We start from the raw sequence: 18,178 nt of genomic DNA, 5'->3' as shown, positions 1-18,178 counted from the left end.
TACGTCACGAAGTGAATGTCACTGTCAATTTTCAGTAACGTACCAAAGACAAAATAAGTAGAGTTGTAAAAACATGTAATGTACGCCAAGCCTAATGACAATAATTGTCGTCAATTTATTTAATGACAGTAATTAAATAAAAGTGTTTTATTTTTTATAGCATTCTGTTTATTATTTGATATATGCAATTCATTACAAAGCTGTCAATTATTTATTAAAAAAACCTTAACAATCTTTATTTTCTCTAATTGGATTGACATTGCTATCGCCCTACGATTAAAGACAAAAATCGATTGATATATTATTTCGATAAACGTTATGAAAGTATAGGGTATATATATATGTTTAATGTTTACGGATAAGTGAGAATGACTTAGACATGGAATATAATTGATCATATTATATTAATTAATGAAAAAAATACTTTGCTCTTTCACTATTAGACTATTTATCATATAGTACATAATATACATATATTACATGAGCCTTAAGGGCTCTTTTTTTACACATTTTGGGTTAGTGTAAAATTACTTATTATCTAAACCAAATATAAAAGAAATTAAAATAAGAAAAATGTTTAATTTCTGTTTAATTTTCACAGTCTAGGTTAAATTGAAATCGATTAATAACATCGATGTATAGTCCAACTCTAGTTCCGCCATATTAATTTTTCTTTCTTGTTTGCGTTGGGTCTCACCGTGTCACGATGAGGTTAGTTTTTTATAAAAATACGAAATAATCATCTAATTTTTAAACTCAATGTGTAAATTTTGTAAATTCAATGTTTATTTGAAGAATTGTTATGTTTTCTTAGAAGATTGCGACTTTTCCAGAAAACTGGGGTATCTAAGTGATAACCATTACGGCACCATGTGGTCACGACGTTTATTCTTTTATTTACAGTTCCTTAAAGCTACAGAAGAGGCTTGCAGCCTCTGTTATGCGATGCGGCAAAAAGAAGGTGTGGTTGGATCCAAATGAAATCAGCGAAATCGCTAATACCAACTCGAGTGAGTACCGTCTATTTATTTGAATCGACTACGGCTGCATGGGACTGCTTGTCGGCTTGTATCCCCATTAATATCATATTGTTTATGAGATTAGAATCATGTAGTTCAGTTAAAATTTCAACAACTGTCATGAATTCAGTAAATAATAAATATTTATATCACTAAAATGAAAGTTATAAATAAGTAGGTATATGTAAATTTTTTATTTTTTTTTATTTTCAGGGCAAAACATCCGTAAGATGATCAAGGATGGTCTCGTAATCAAAAAACCAGTAGCGGTACATTCACGCGCCCGAGTACGCAAGAACACAGAAGCACGTAGGAAAGGACGTCATTGCGGCTTCGGTAAGAGAAGAGGTACTGCCAATGCGCGTATGCCACAGAAGGTAAGTTTTAAATGCTTGTCAACATTGCAATGTTTATTCTCTGAAAAACTTGGAAATATATTCATCCACGTTTCATTGTATGTCCACTAATAACAAATTTATTTATTGCCTACAATAGTACAATGATACAGTTATAGAATTATACAAAATATGGCAGGCAGGAGTTGGCCTTCAGCCACTCCATAAGTCCTGCGGCTTTGGAGTGCCATCTGCACTTGCCCACTAATGTCCGGTAAAGCTGTAAAGACCAGCTGCGGCCAACAGCATAGGTGTAGTCCGAAAAAAAAAAACAAAATATTTATAATTATTGGCAATAGGCACAAACACGGCTATAGCTGGACTGCAGTGTGCCCAGTGCTGGTTTTCAGTTTATACTTTTGTGGGCATATAAGCTGGAAATCCTCACTATAATATAAATAAAATAAAATTTTACTGTATGTAAATAAAGTTTGAAATTTTTTGAAACTTTTTATACATTCAATATTTTAAAATTTTGTTATTTTTATATTGATGGTATTAAAATATTATCAGATACAATATACAATAGTGTACTCATTTGTATAGTTTAAAGCTTTAATTTTATATGTAGCAATCTTGCTAAGTGATTGATTCCTAGCATATTTAGTAGCCATTTTGCTATGCTTAATTCTGCTGATGTTAACATTGGGGAATGTAGTCAAAGTGCATATATTCTAAAGAGAGCAACAAATAAAGGATGCAGAGTGTAATACTTTGAGTAGTATTGTAGCATCATATATGATATAATGAGTTGTCACTACTTAATTTTTTCGTTTCCTGTGTAGTATGGAGGTAGTTAATATACAGGTGTAATAATTGAACTACATTAGTAAGTTTATTTAATAGTGTACTACATGGTACTTACTTTACACTGTTGTTAAATCTAAGTTATATATAAACAAAATAAACAACAAACTTTGTAGAGTCCTCTGTGACCTTTATAGCACATATTTCAGCAGCTAAGTTGCTTGTTTTGTAAGGTGTGTTTTGATTGAAGGCTGCTATATCTTCAGTGAAATTACATGTTGTGGAGACATGCTAGAACAGTCCACTAGTATGACATTGCATGAGGTATATCAGGAGCATCACATAATGTGGTACTGTTATATTTATACATGGCCCAATGATTGGCGCTTGTCTACAGGTGTACTTTTAGTTGTATGTAGAAAAACTATACAGTAAGACCTCACTTATGGGATATGTTCCAATAAGTACTAGCTCTAAATGAAATTGTTAAACAAGGCTGTCTTTCTTCAGAATCACTACTATTAATATTTTTGTTTTTTACGTTCAGTTAATTCCTTGAGCTCATTATTAGAAAGATGAACTATTTCCTCAATGTTTTTCCATTATGTTTTGAATCCCCAGGTTGAAATAAAGGAGTGCTAAAAGAAGCAGTGTTAAGTGAGGTTTAACTGTATTTACACATTTTATTCACAGGAACTTTGGGTACAAAGACAAAGAGTTCTTCGAAAACTGCTACTCAAGTACAGAACTGCAAAAAAGATTGACAGACATCTGTACCATGCGCTGTACATGAAGGCGAAGGGTAATGTGTTCAAGAACAAGCGTGTACTCATGGAGTACATTCACAGGAAGAAGGCTGAGAAGGCTAGGACTAAGATGCTTAGGTATGATCTTAATATTAGTCTATATTAAAACGGCTTTTGTAGAAATTTGGCTTGGCAGCTAAAAAATTGAATTAAAATGTTTATATTAATGTAAACTTGAAGCCTAGCCTAGTAATTCTGGTCACAATTCTTTGCATTCAGATTAATGTCCTATCTGTAAGACTGGAGTTGGCCTTCAGTCCTTCGATAAGTCTTTTTAGCTTGTTTGGGAGTGCCATCTGACGCCCGCCTATCGTTCGGTGTAGCTGTAAAAGTTAGCTTTGGCTAAAAGCATTAGAATAGTTCTAAAAAAATTACTAGCATTATGTTTATTTTTTAATGGAAAGAATTTCATCTTCAATTAGTATTGCAATAATTTATCACATCTGATTTCTGTATCAAAATTTTAATATTCAAAATCTACTTAACCAATAAAAAAATAAATAGAAAGAAAGCAGCTGGGAATGCCATATTATTTAAAAAAAGTTTATGCAATATTTGTAGCTATACGAAATTGAGGCAGAATATTTATTAGTTGTTATATAAAATTAAACTGCCTGTTTTATTGCAGTGACCAGGCTGAGGCCCGTCGTAACAAGGTGAAGGAGGCGCGCAAGCGACGTGAAGAACGTATTGCCGCCAAGAAAGAAGAGCTTCTACAGACCTTTGCGAGGGAAGACGAGGCCGCAGTCACCGCCAAGAAGTGATAGCTTTATTGTTCTTAAATACATGATCCAATAAAGATCTGGGATCGTAACGCATTTTTCATTTTAAAGTACCCAAAATAACATCATACTCGACGCAAAAATCCTTTAAAATTGATAATTTAGTGGTAACAATCTCATCAAAACGATGTGGAAATTTGGTGACAAAGAAAACAAATTACACCACTCCTCGCCGTTACAAGGATGTCATATAGGTAATTAAGGAATGAATCACAAATTCTAAAACAAAGCAAGAGAGACAGTGACATGGCTTGACCTTGAATAACATCCAAATCCGAAATCATACAAGAAAAAAAAACTTAGACATGACGGTATGATCGCATTTTGGATACAAGTATACCGAGTGAAATGTGGAAATGTTTAGTATTGGGTACAACATTACTGTGATAATATCTCTAATTTCATCGTATCATCCTTCACTGATGTCCTGCCAGCGTATACCGTAACGTAGGCGACAGCATCTTTTAATCATCATACATTAAAAAAATCCGGTGTCCGGCTGAGATAACAGTCATGATGATGTTTTTTTAAAGTTTAATAATACAAGAGAAACCGCCTGTCTAGTAAAATTATGATATGACTGATGAATGTCGATGACGAAGGTAAAATTTGCGTTTCTGCTGTCAATGAGACCCTGAATAAAAACTGTTAGCAATTATACTCACCAGAAACATTAATTAATTAAAAATTTCATGGAATTTGTCCGAACCAATTGGTTTATTAGTTAAAATCATAATTTTGGTTCCATGACCGAATAAGTATCAGTGTCTAATTACGTATTAATTTAAACTATTGAAACTCCATATGTCAAGTTATTTTCAACGTTTCAATTATAATACTTTCTATTATGGATGCGGAAGATGTGGAAAATCGAAAACATCTACATACGACGAAATTCAAAAAAGTTGTCTTGTTGTCCAAGCGATAATCGACCTGGGATACTTACGCAAAACAATACTCCTAACTTATCACTGCGTTCAAAGTCTACACGAAGATTTTGAACTATACTAAAATTGATCACGTGTGTAATATGGCTTGCGTGTTGCGTGATTGATATTATGATTGAATGAATTAAACGATATAAATTTTAACCGCTAGTTATGTACATTACTTGCATTTGCTCATAAACTCGGGACACCCATATGTCAGTATCAAACCGTATTCTCCGAAGGTCGGTCGTGTGCGCATCTTGTCTATCTACGGTCGTTACTTCAACAGCATCATGAGTGAAGTAAACAAAGATTTACTGAAAGAAAGGCTCCAATGTACATTTGATATAGATGAAATGACAACATTTTTTTATGGAGGACCGCAGAAAAACTTCAACCGGAAACAGAGAGGTGACTGAACTCAATGTGTTGCTTAAAATGTTGTCATCGATGTAAAGTAGATATCATTACAATGTATCAAAATCAATCAAACAAATAATAAACAACAAATTGGATTAAACCTTGGATTGGAGTTTCTAATAAGAATATGATAGCAGTAAATAATATTTAACATTTGCGTGACCAGTAGCATATTTTATAATTATATTCTGTGACCAAATAATTTAATATTAATCATGTTCGTCTTTTCGTACGATAAATCGACTCGACGGCCTTGCTGGTTACGACGAGTCGGGGGTTTGATTCCTAGCACCGCACAAATATTTGTATTCTTGAATATGATTGGTTGTATTGGTACAGGTATGTATTTAAAAGAATGTAAATGTATTTTAGTAGTTCTATCAATTGTATAGTATAGAAGGTATCCATAACGCGAGTTATACTTAGCTTGGGAATAGATAGCGCTCTATAAATTGTTATGGGTTATTGTTTATTATAAACAAAGTCATCTGGTATAAATTCCCAGATACTGCAATGTTGAGCGGTTCAGAAGAATTCCGCAATGAAGTGCCCGAAGATTATTTCAGTCACAAGGAACACTATGAGGACGGAATAAAAAAATCAGTGGCCATATTTAGCTTAGTACGAAAAATGCAGAGGGAAGGACTTACTAGTATTACAGATTACAGGTAAATACATTTATTTATTTATTGTACCAATATTATAAAGAGAGAGATAGCGGATATCCTTATGAGGTAGCAGACGTAAACTCCTGTACCAATGCACCGATTTGAGAATTATTTCTTCATACAGCACATTTTAGCCGATTATAAATGTCAAGTTTTATTTCCTATCGTCCAGTTCATTATACAAATAATTGAGAAGAACTGGCAAAAAGCTCAACTGATTTAATTTTTTTTCAAAGACATACGTATACTTACATATTGTACTTACTAGCTGTGCCCGCGTGAAATTTATAGCCTAAGTATTTGGTATTCTGATATATAAGCTGTGTTACTGTAAAATTTCATCAAAATCCGTTCAGTAGTTTTTGCGTGAAAGATTAACAAACAACCATTCATACCCACTAACTTTTGTGTTTATGATTTTAATAAGATATAGGTGTCTTTGTTACATTAAAGAAAAATCCCGTGCATGAACAACTATTGCCTTGTACGTTTGTCAGTAGTAGAGCACTACTAATGATATAATAATAGATTTTCTTTATGTAATTGGAATGGTAAACAATGATAATGCTGGCCCATCTGTTAACAAGTGGCAACCGTCGCTGATACATGAACTTATACCTACACATTGTTATCTGACCCACGAATTATGAAGTCGCGCGTAAAAGGTGCAATTAAACGAATTCAGGTCAATATTGATTAGCATAAAATGAGTTATTACTTTATTATTGAGTACTTACCAAAAAGTAGGTATTTGCACAGATATCATAATATTGTATTTGTAAGATGCAATAATTCATAGTCATATTGAATGGCATATTTCACCTATTTAATTATATTACTTACTCTACATATACATGCTGCCTTCCATTTGGTAGGCAGAGAAAATGAAACACCAAATACGTCGTGATCAGCTGTTTTCATTAACTTACTCATGCATGTTTTTTATTTATGAGTATAGAACGTCTAGACTTGTCTAGATTGTGATAACGGTAATAAGCTATACATATTATAAATCAGCTTTCACGACGAGATTAGTGTAAGCATAGAATAACTAATTATTCTATGTAGGAATTTATTTTTAATCGATTCTTAAAACGTCCCATTTTAACACGATACCTGATTTAAAAAAAAACTTCTTGTAAACATGTTCTAACGAGTGGTCCACTATTGATTTTGTCATAATTGCAGACTACGTTCTCCAATAAATATATACCATACTATCTGTGGCCGCTGTTTCTCCCTCGGGTAATTTGTTGCCTATGTGTTATTCTCATGTATAAGCTACATTCCTGTAAAGTTTTATCAAAATCTGTTCAGTAGAGTATACGTGAGAGTAACAAACATCTATTCACTATTTGTTTGCAGAATACAGTGATTTTATATAGAAAATTGTGCAATTGTTGGTATTTATATGAAAAAATAATTATAAATAATCAGCATAGTTATCTAAAGTTCTTGATAGTTAAAAATCACTTTTACCTGCATTTCAGGGATGCATTATCAGGTTTACTGGGCTCAGCAGTAGTTCGTGACGGGTCTGCATTAGCTTTGCACTACATTATGTTCATGCCCGCAATACTGAACCAAGGCAACGAGGAACAGCAAGCGCAGTGGTTACCACGAGCTTGGGACTTCAACATTCTTGGTAGTTATGCGCAGGTATTGTAGATTTTTTTTCGGACTACTCTAATGCTTTTGGCCGTAGTAGGCCTTTACAGCTTCACTGGAGGATAGGAGGGGCGACTACAAATAGCAATTCAAACCCGCGGAAGGATTTATGGAGCGGTTGAAAGCCAACTCCCGTCTGACGGATACGACTTTAAGCACCGCTAGTGGCTCGAACCTCTGCTCAGGCATCGTAATTTTGGATCCCCGTTCGAATTGGTCGGCACAGCAGAATTAAGACGTTGAGCTTTTTTTTTTATTATCGATGACAATGGAATGATGCACCCGCCTGCGCTAACGTATCACGCTGGCGGGGCACCAGTGGAGGATGATAAGAAGAGCATGAGGTCAGGTCAGTTGGCCAAGTGTGGTAAATTCACCATGAATTTATCACGATGGTATCTAGGGGGAAAGACGTGGAGGTCAACCTGATATGCACAATGCATTGCTAGCACTAGGATTATTAGTCCACATTACTAACAATCCCCTACCCCCTGACGTGGAGCTTTGGCGTATGGACCTTTATCAGAGATTGTAATAATAATATATTTCTTTGTAGACGGAGTTAGGGCATGGCACATTTATTCGAGGCTTAGAAACGACAGCTACATACGATCCGGCAACTAAAGAGTTCGTTCTGAATACTCCCACCCTTAGCTCTTACAAGTGGTGGGCTGGTGGATGTAAGTCATTTATATGTAAAATATATACTATAGTTAATGCAAAATATAATCTAAATCTAAATATAATCTACATGTATAAGTACTATTTTTTATACAAACAATCATCTATTCATCAATCATTACAAATTTTCGCGTTCCTATGATAGGAAATATGATTTTACGTATGGTATTAGGTACTAAAAGGTAAGTTTGAATGTAATGACCAGAAATACATTTTGATAAAATAAAATAAACCTATAAATCGGATAAGTTTAAATGTCAACAGCCAGTTCTATATATGGTAGGTACTGACTGATCCGCGCAACTTCTTTTGCGTCATATTTTCCCCGTTATTGCAACATTTTTCATATCAGCTCCGCTCCTATTGGTTATAGTATGATGTTATATAGCCCATAGAATTAAAGGGCCTGTATAACAATGAATGAATTTTCAAAATCGGATCTGATGTACTGAAGATTACCCTCGAACATTAAAATTCACTATATTTCTTTATAATACTATATGTACTACAACGTATATCTAAAGCTGCACTAGAAATTTCCTATCAGCTTTCGCTGTGCAGAGAGAGAAATACGAACGGTGAAGGTGAGTGTTGACGTAAGTCGGTAGGGCCCTTAAACCAACAACCAGGTCCCGGGAATTGCTCGGAGTTTCTCTCTCTGCCACGCGATGGACACGGCTAATTCTAAGAAGTCCGTATTTGTTTTTTACAGTGGGGCAGACAGCGAATTATTGCATTGTCATAGCGCAATTATATACGAAAGGTGAATGCCATGGTATCCACTCGTTCATAGTCCAGTTGAGGGACGAGGAAACTCATGAGCCTTTACCTGGCATCAAGGTCGGCGAGATCGGGGCTAAACAGGGACTTAACGCTGTCAATAATGGATTCTTGGGGTTGGATAATGTTAGGATACCCAGGAACCAGATGCTAATGAAACACGCACAGGTCTTAGAGGTAATTTGTGTCTGTTTAATCAATATTAATATTGCAAAAGGAAAATTTTGTATTTTTAAATAATAATAATTATAATCCTGGACAATCCCCACATCGCTATTTAGTACCAAGCTAAGCAGAATATGTTATGGGTACTAGAAAACTGATTCAAATACGTGTTTTCTTTTGTAAATATATAATAATAATAATAATCTCAGGACAATTCACACAGCGTCACAGACTCAAGTTAGCTAGCTAAAACTTGTGTTATACTGATACAGATATATTTTTTGTAAATACATACATATTATATATAGAAAACACCCAGACCGATACAACAATCATACTCATGTATACAAATGTTTGTGCCCTGCGAGGAATTGAACCCGCGGATCATCGCATATCATCGGAAGTAAGGCAGTAAGCTAAACCGCTATACCAACGATGTTTATAACAATCATTAAAATTACTGGACCGCAAAAATTGTTTCACCACTGCATTGCTAGATTATCCCTGAGTAACATATACCGTATTTATTGTTATATAAAAATAGAGATCCCCACTAAATGTTCAAAAATGTAAACCACCATATACCTAATATAACTTTTTATAGTCTTTCAGCGCATGCGTTTTAAAAATGTCCATCCATTAGTACAGAATATAAAAATACGTAAAAATTAACATAAAAAGAGAATAATTGCTTTTAACTTTGTAACCTTCATTAATTATATAGTTAATTTATTCGTAGGATGGTACATATGTGAAATCGAAGAACAGCAAGTTAAATTACGGGGCCATGGTGTTTGTGAGGGTGGTGATTGTTTTTGACATGGTGAATTATTTGGCCAGAGCGATCACTATTGCCATCCGTTATTCTGCTGTCCGTAGACAGTCACAGTTAAAAGAGGGGTATGTATATATATTAGATTGTAATGTAGATAAAATCATAAATATTATTGAGAATAGGTGGCGAAAAATGTAGAGGCACTTCATACAAATACGATACGAATATAGGAATATTCCAGTCGAGGGAAAAATAGAAAAAAAAATTGGAAAGGAGAAGATCAAGATACAGCTATATCAAGCAGATCAAGAAAAAAGTTGGACTCCTGTAGTATCTGCAACTAAAGAGATTGATGGAAAATCGTGGAAAATGGCAAGAGCTCTACCGACCAGAGCGCGGCTTTTATATTATGAATGAATAATAGTAATAATAATATCTCAATTTACACGGCGCCATCTCGTCCCAAGCTAAGCAGAGCTTGTGTTACAGATACTAGATAACAAATATATTAATATTTTTTAATGAATTCATAAAAAAGAGCCAGATCAATACAAACAATCATACTCATGAATCCAAATGTTTGCACCGTCTGAGGAATCAAACCCACGACTATAGGAGGTAAGGCGGTGTGCTAAACTGCTAGACCACCGAGGTCATAAAATTTTTAATAACACCTTGTATAAATACGATGACAAGTTGTAGACAATGGTTTTTGTGTTAAACAAAGGTGTTCAGAGGGCGCCATTGTTATGAATGACAATGTTGCGATGTAATTAATTAAATGTTACATGTTTCAACGAAAGGAAAACGCTAAAGAAATGTAAGGTACAATTCAACTGGTTTTTATAATAGGTGATAATAGAGCCATCAACGAAAGGAAAACGCTAAAGAAATGTAAGGTATAATTCAACTGGTTTTTATAATAGGTGATAATAGAGCCATCAACGAAAAGAAAACGCTAAAGAAATGTAAGGTATAATTCAACTGGTTTTTATAATAGGTGATAATAGAGCCATCAACGAAAGGAAAACGCTAGAGAAATGTAAGGTATAATTCAACTGGTTTTTATAATAGGTGATAATAGAGCCTTCAACGAAAAGAAAACGTTAAAGAAATGTAAGGTATAATTCAACTGGTTTTTATAATAGGTGATAATAGAGCCATCAACGAAAGGGAAAACGCTAAAGAAATGTAAGGTATAATTCAACTGGTTTTATAATATTAATACGTGATAATGAGCCATCAACGAAAGGAAAACGCTAAAGAAATGTAAGGTACAATTGAACTGGTTTTTATAATAGGTGATAATAGAGCCATCAACGAAAGGAAAACGCTAAAGAAATGTAAGGTATAATTCAACTGGTTTTTATAATAGGTGATAATAGAGCCTTCAACGAAAAGAAAACGTTAAAGAAATGTAAGGTATAATTCAACTGGTTTTTATAATAGGTGATAATAGAGCCATCAACGAAAGGAAAACGCTAAAGAACTGTAAGGTATAATTCAACTGGTTTTTATAATAGGTGATAATAGAGCCATCAACGAAAGGAAAACGCTAAAGAAATGTAAGGTATAATTCAACTGGTTTTTATAATAGGTGATAATAGAGCCATCAACGAAAGGAAAACGCTAAAGAAATGTAAGGTATAATTCAACTGGTTTTTATAATAGGTGATAATAGAGCCATCAACGAAAGGAAAACGCTAAAGAAATATATATAATTCAACTGGTTTTTATAATAGGTGATAATAGAGCATTCAACGAAAGGAAAACGTTATGTTAGAAAATCGACCATTAGTATCGACCACTAGTCAAATATTAATTAGCATTAAAGACTTTTTATTTAATTTAAGTTTTTCTGTAATGTCGATTCTTATGTGGGTACCACATAGGTAACACTTTTTTCCATTGTAAGTGAAGCTAATAAAATAATTGTTGACAGTGAACCCGAGGTACAAATATTGGACTATATAATGCAGCGGCATAAGTTATTTATTGGTATAGCAGCATGCCACGCTTACAGAATAACTGGTAGCAAGCTGTGGGATACATTTCACGATTTTCAAGAACAACTCCAAGGTGGTAACCTGGACAGGTTACCAGAGGTAACTAGTGAATACAAATGCGATAAAACCGCTGGTATACAGTCGGTTAGTCGTCAGGTTTTCTAAATGCCGAAGAAAGCGTGGAGTAGCAACCAAATGTATCAATATCTTTAGGAAATATTGTCGTATTCGGACAATCTGAGAAATGACCTAGCTGTATATAGTCAGCCTACATTCTAAATTAATTATGCACGACTGTGCCATAGAAGGGGCTAAGTTTTGAGCTGAATGTTTTTAGTATTCTTTTTACAAGGAATGGTAAACAAAATGACAGATCATCTGATGGCAAGGTAACAATTAGCAATCGTGGCATATATACATTGTTAGCACCATGGACGGATATTACGTCGTCATAATCTAAATCTTATGGTATCTGTCGCCATTCCGGAGGGCAAAGGCATCATACGTTTGTATTTTGTAATTTGATTGTTTTCTAATAATAATAATAATCTATATTTGTTTACAATAATGTCAATTTTTTCTGCTAATAATAACATTAAAATCAATCGAGATATAGTACTATAGTTATTAACATAGTACTATAGTACTAATCCTACAACCGGAAACCAGCTTACAAAGCAAGCTGTTTAACAGCTGAAATTGGTGAGAAAGAGGTACCCACACATACGATTTTTTTCATCTACTTCTAAATTTGCCTTAACATATTTAGTACCTATAGACACCTGTTATTTTAAACAATAATAAGTTTGTTTTTGGAATTATCAGATCCGACGTGAGGTCATTTTTTTTTAACTTTTAGTTATGTTCTTTTTGAGATTAGTCATTATCATTATGTCTATTGTCATAAAAATAATATATAATAATTTATTCTGAAAAAAAAAATGGAAAAACAGATGAATATATTGCTCATGTCAAAGATCAAATGATAAAAACATTATTTCATTACTATATTTAGTTAGTATATATTTTTTTAATATACACAATTATTTCCAGATGCATGCACTGGCGTGCTGCCTGAAAGCGATGTGTACGTCTGACATTACGGCACTGGTAGAGAACTGCCGTAGGGCTTGTGGTGGCCATGGATACATGAGATCTTCAAATCTGCCCACCTTGTATGGCATGGTCACTGCCGGGTGTACTTATGAGGGAGAAAATACTGTATTATTATTACAAACTGCTAGGTGAGGTGGATAAACTGTTACTTTTTTAAATTATTTTAAATTTAGGGATATTTGTACTATATCTAAGTACATGCCATGCTAAATCGTTGAATTACCGAGAAAGTAGATAGAGGTTGTCGGTCCGTTAATTGTATGTGACAATCCTCGCTTAAATATAAGAACAACACTACGGTCATCACATGGTCATGTGACCATGGTTCCCAGATGTTACCATTCCAGAGGACTTGGATATCATGCCTACTCATCTTTCAGTACTCAAATAATATTTTCATGGAAAAAAAAATGGAAAACTTCTCCTGACTAACAAACAGATTTACTATATATGGATATACAACAAAGAGCATATACGAAGCGTCGAAGCGCGAGATGCCATATAAAGGATCAAAAAATTCAAAAACTCAGCAACCGTCTGTTTAATAGTAGAAATCAACATTCAAATTAAAAAGAAAGCTCCCAATTCAGCACCAGGCCCTGATGGCATCCCCAATACAGTATACACAAAAATTACGATATTGAAACCTTTAACAAAATTGTTTATTGTCCTTAAAAGGCCGGCTACTTAGTCGTGCCTGCAATTAATCTGCTGTTGCATTTACCATTGACTGTGTCTCAAGGGTATTTGCAATTATGCTATAAAAAGTATACCTTACCGGAAAATCTAGGTGTTTTATTTGATAAAATATTTTCTAGATTTTTAGTCAAGACTTGGCAGCAAATTGACACAAAGCCCTTAACTCCAACGGTGTCTTATTTGAAAACTGCAGGAGCCTTTGCTGGCAAATGGGAGAATAGTGTTGATGGAATAATTCGTGGACTACAAGTAGTGGCTGCCAGGTCAGTTCAAATGTTTATTTTATACCACCTTTTACCCGCAAATTTGGCTGCTTTTTTCATGTAAATGATTGGCCATAGTGCGTCCTCATGATATAGTTTATCTATACGCCAAAATTAATTAAAATCCGTTCAGTTGTTTAATCGTGAAACGGTAACTGGAAAGGGACAAAAGGTTAGTTGCTTACTACATTATACAGTTGAAGTTAGCGCTAATTCGCAAAATGAGCAGAATATTGCTACTAGTATTCTGTGATAATTGTGGCACTGTTACTTGTCGAGTTACTTGTAACCTGTTTATGAGCTGTTAGTAGATTGATACCAATGTAACTTCGTAACTTTTTTTTGTACTAAATAAGAAAGTAAATGTATATCCACGCAAAAGTAACATTTTTTACTTATTTGTCGTTGGAAGTAACTGGTGTTTTTACAGGCTGTAATGTATGTTCCGTATTTAAATAGAACGAAATTCCAGTCTCATAAAAACAATGTATTCACTTTTATTACAGCAAAATAAAAACATGTGTTGAAAACATGAAAAAGCGAGTAGTATCCGGCATGAGCTTTGAAGATTCTTGGAACGTTTCTTCTGTGCAGTTGGTCGCCGCAGCTGAGGTATACTGCTATTAATAATAAAACTATATCATAGCAACTTATTGTAATCGTACTGCATGGATCACTTTACATAAGGAAAAATTCTCAGAACGGACATAGACAGCTATAGGCACCCTAAAATTATAGAGTATAGCGCCTGATGGAGGAAGCCCTGAAGAGTCCTTTGAACGCGGAGCCAGTCAACAGCTCCTTCCACAAATACCTCAAGCCGTTCATGCAGGGGAAATTATGATATTGTATTTGTTGATTACGATCTCATTGTGCTAATTTTAAAGTAAAACGATTGAAATGTGGGCATGTTAATTCTTCCGGTCACTAAGACGGCTTCAAATGATAATTACCTGTCTATATGTAAGTCGAGTAATGACTTTCACATTTGGGATAATAGTAATAAAAATATATACTTCAATAGTATATTATTTATATATGTATAAAATGGGGGTCATAATACTAAATCACATATTACAACTTAATTTTAACCATAATAATTAAACAGAGTCTCACATCAAGAGTTATATTAATTTATCAAATTCAAGTAATTTTATATTAGATATATACATTATAACTGAACAATTCTAATCTCTTAATATAAATCTGTATTTTTATTTTATTGATGAATATTGAATGATGCACCCGCCTGCGCTAACAGTTTACACTGGCGGGGCATCAGTGGAGGATGATAGGATGACCAAGAGGTCAGGTCAGTAGGCCCATCGTGACAAATTCACCAGGACTTTATCATGATGGTTTCCAGAGGTCTCTGCATGGTAGTCAACATTGCTGGCGATGGAGTAATTAGTTCCTGTTACTTACAATCCCTTTACCCCAATTACAGGGTATTAGGATATGAGACTTAAGTTCATCGGAATTATACCACGGTTATATGATGACGTGATGTCCATGATGTTGTTTATGCATATGGGTGAAGCTTGCCCCTTACCGTCAGGTAGACCATATCGGCTGGCATGTCCTTCCACTTCCGTAATAAAATAGTTACGAAAAAATATGCGTATAGTACCTACTATAATTTTAGGCACATTGCCGAGTAATCATAATTTCGACCTTCCACGAAGAGGTATCAAAAATGATGCCATCAGTATCAGAGCGGCTGCGACCTGTTCTCCAGCAGTTGGTGGAATTGTATGCTGTTTATTGGGCTTTGGAAAAATTGAGTGATTTATTATTGGTAAGATTCTTAATTTTAATAAAATTATCTGTATCGTGTATGTCCCTGGGCAATACCTGAAAATCAGCCTTGACCAAACAATACACTGAGATGCTGTCGTTTGTGTAAAGGCGATACACACACACTACGTATTTATAAAAAAAATGTATATCATTACTTATATCAGTTATCTAATACTCATAACACAAACTCTGCCTTGGGACTAGATGTCACTGTGTGAATTGTCCAGGGTTATTATTATTATTATTATTAAAATACTACTTTAGTTTTCGGACGTACAAAATTGCTCTCTGGGCTCTGAAATTAAACCATCTGTTGATTACTTTAAATATTAAAAAATGATAATGTAATATTTTTTCTTTAAGAAATGTTTATCAATTTTCCGCTCCTTGTAATTATATTTAATACTTTACAGTATACATCAATTGGTAAAGAAGACGTGGACAAACTCCAGTATTGGTACGAAGAATTGTTGAGGAAAATTCGGCCGAATGCAGTTGGTCTAGTGGATGCTTTCGACATACCTGACAACGTAAGCTACTTTATTTGTTGTTCTGTTTGTAGTAATGTTTAAAAATATAACTCGCTCGAGGTCTTGCCTGCAATTCCAGTAAGTAGGAACATGTAAAAAAAATTGCAACATACATTACTTTAAATTTAAATTTTATGTTCTATTACCACACTGTTATTCAAAATAATCTTTAAAATCTTTTGGTAGGAAATAACATGATTAAATTGTCAGTTAATTTTTATTTGTTTAATACTATTAAACACATAAAAATTCAGCCCGCTCTCTGCCGCTCTGCCCGCGGTTTCACTCTCGTTACAATATATAAATTTCAATAAATAAAATATTTTTAGTTTGTTCGTTCTGGAAACATTTTTAGTTATCACTATAATGAATACCTGTCGGATTTAACTAAATAGAGCCGGGAGCTTGTGTCAAATTTTATGATGTTTATAGCCTATGTGTTATTCTGATGCATAAGCTATATTACTGTAAAATATCATCAAAATGCGTTCAGTAGTTTTTGCGTGAAAGAGTAACAAACGTCCATACTCACAAACTTTCGAGTTTATAATATTATTATGGAGATGAAATAATTACCGCTGTAGTTATTTTGTTGTCAATGACGTAATTTCCTAACACATGAGTTACAAATATTGACATCTATTTTAGATGTTGAATTCAACGCTGGGCGCGTACGACGGCCGCGTGTACGAGCGCCTGATGGAGGAAGCCCTGAAGAGTCCTTTGAACGCGGAGCCAGTCAACAGCTCCTTCCACAAATACCTCAAGCCGTTCATGCAGGGAAAACTATGATATTGTATTTGTTGATTACGATCTCATTGTGCTAATTTTAAAGTAAAACGATTGAAATGTGGGCATGTTAATTCTTCCGGTCACCAAGACGGCTTCAAATGATAATTACCTGTCTAATTGTAAGTCGAGTAATGACTTTCACATTTAGGATAATAGCAATAAAAATATATACTTCAATAGTATATTATTTAGATATGTATAAAATGGGGGTCATAATACTAAATCACATATTACAACTTAATTTTAACCATAATAATTAAACAGAGTCTCACATCAAGAGTTATATTAATTTATCAAATTCAATTCCAATCTCTTAATATAAATCTGAGTTTTTAAGCATAGTTTTATCTCATTATTTTATGTATGAATAGGGCTGTGTATTGACTGACATATGTATCGAATATTTTATCATATTTGAAACACATAACGATTAATAATATATAAGGACTGGGATTAATTAAATTAGATTTAAATCTTGTACTTATTATATCTAATCATAATTGTAAGAATTATTGTTGTTATAAATGAGTTGTGATATTTTTTTTACAAATGTATATATTTTTTTAATTTTTATTGTAGATATATACCTATACTACAACTGTAATATTGGCGGTGCTTTATTAAATAAATGTTAATTTGAAACAAATGCAACGAAGAGTATTTTTTTTGTAGACTTACGAGAAAATGAGGCCAAATCTGCCTTTTCCTTTGGCTATACCACTAAGCAAATAACCATTACGTTTTAGTAGTTACGAACTTGCGATGATATAAAATAAATAAAACTGGTGTCCGTCATTATTTTTTTATATGACAAATACAAACAAACCAAAAAGTTGTCTAATAGGTATCTGTTCCGAAATGAAGCGTTTACAAATTTATTAGGGAAATGGCTGATAGTGCAAAAAGGTAAGATGAAAGACATTGGCAGAATATTTTATTTTTTGTAATTGAAATGGCTAACAAACATGCTTATGCAGTAACCGCCCGTCTTAGGCAGTAACCACCTGAATAGCGTCATGGACATCACGTCATCATGTGACACCAGTGATAGCACTAATGCGTTGCCATTCTAGATCACTAAGATATCATGCCTATTATACTGTAATTTCACTGAGGTACAGCAAACGAATATTTAGA

At 33.8% G+C, this 18,178-nt stretch overlaps 2 protein-coding genes across 2 annotated transcripts; both read left to right on the top strand.

Annotated features, from left to right (window-relative positions):
* Positions 1–641: 641 nt before the first annotated feature.
* On the top strand, positions 642–3,781 carry LOC131851860 (large ribosomal subunit protein eL19). Its single transcript, XM_059202423.1, has 5 exons — positions 642–711; positions 904–1,010; positions 1,233–1,396; positions 2,855–3,045; positions 3,596–3,781. Exons 1-5 carry the CDS (start codon positions 707–709, stop codon positions 3,729–3,731), a joined length of 603 nt encoding a protein of 200 aa, XP_059058406.1. The 5' UTR covers positions 642–706; the 3' UTR covers positions 3,732–3,781.
* Positions 3,782–4,883: 1,102 nt separating this feature from the next.
* Positions 4,884–17,211, top strand: LOC131851859 (probable peroxisomal acyl-coenzyme A oxidase 1). Its single transcript, XM_059202422.1, has 13 exons — positions 4,884–5,089; positions 5,604–5,766; positions 7,257–7,425; positions 7,991–8,114; positions 8,828–9,072; positions 9,800–9,960; positions 11,778–11,940; positions 12,895–13,085; positions 13,776–13,919; positions 14,426–14,531; positions 15,565–15,717; positions 16,133–16,249; positions 16,898–17,211. The coding sequence occupies exons 1-13, from the start codon at positions 4,972–4,974 to the stop codon at positions 17,039–17,041; spliced, it is 1,998 nt and encodes a 665-aa protein (XP_059058405.1). The 5' UTR covers positions 4,884–4,971; the 3' UTR covers positions 17,042–17,211.
* The last annotated feature ends 967 nt before the right edge of the window (positions 17,212–18,178 follow it).

This window comes from Achroia grisella, unplaced genomic scaffold, assembly GCF_030625045.1.
Source record: "Achroia grisella isolate CSIRO2021 unplaced genomic scaffold, CSIRO_AGI_Agris_v1 utg808, whole genome shotgun sequence".
NCBI lineage: Eukaryota > Metazoa > Arthropoda > Insecta > Lepidoptera > Pyralidae > Achroia > Achroia grisella.
This window is presented reverse-complemented; position numbering and strand designations above follow the sequence as displayed.

What these genes read in the sequence shown, in the direction of transcription:
- LOC131851860 (XM_059202423.1), top strand. An exon ending in AATCGCTAATACCAACTCGA is followed by an intron (nt 1,011 to 1,232) that starts GTGAGTACCGTC and finishes TTTTATTTTCAG; the next exon opens with GGCAAAACATCCGTAAGATG. An exon ending in ATGCGCGTATGCCACAGAAG is followed by an intron (nt 1,397 to 2,854) that starts GTAAGTTTTAAA and finishes TTTTATTCACAG; the next exon opens with GAACTTTGGGTACAAAGACA.
- LOC131851859 (XM_059202422.1), top strand. Translation starts at nt 4,972, where the DNA reads ATGAGTGAAGTAAACAAAGATTTACTGAAAGAAAGGCTCCAATGTACA. An exon ending in ACTAGTATTACAGATTACAG is followed by an intron (nt 5,767 to 7,256) that starts GTAAATACATTT and finishes CCTGCATTTCAG; the next exon opens with GGATGCATTATCAGGTTTAC. An exon ending in ACCTGGACAGGTTACCAGAG is followed by an intron (nt 11,941 to 12,894) that starts GTAACTAGTGAA and finishes AATTATTTCCAG; the next exon opens with ATGCATGCACTGGCGTGCTG.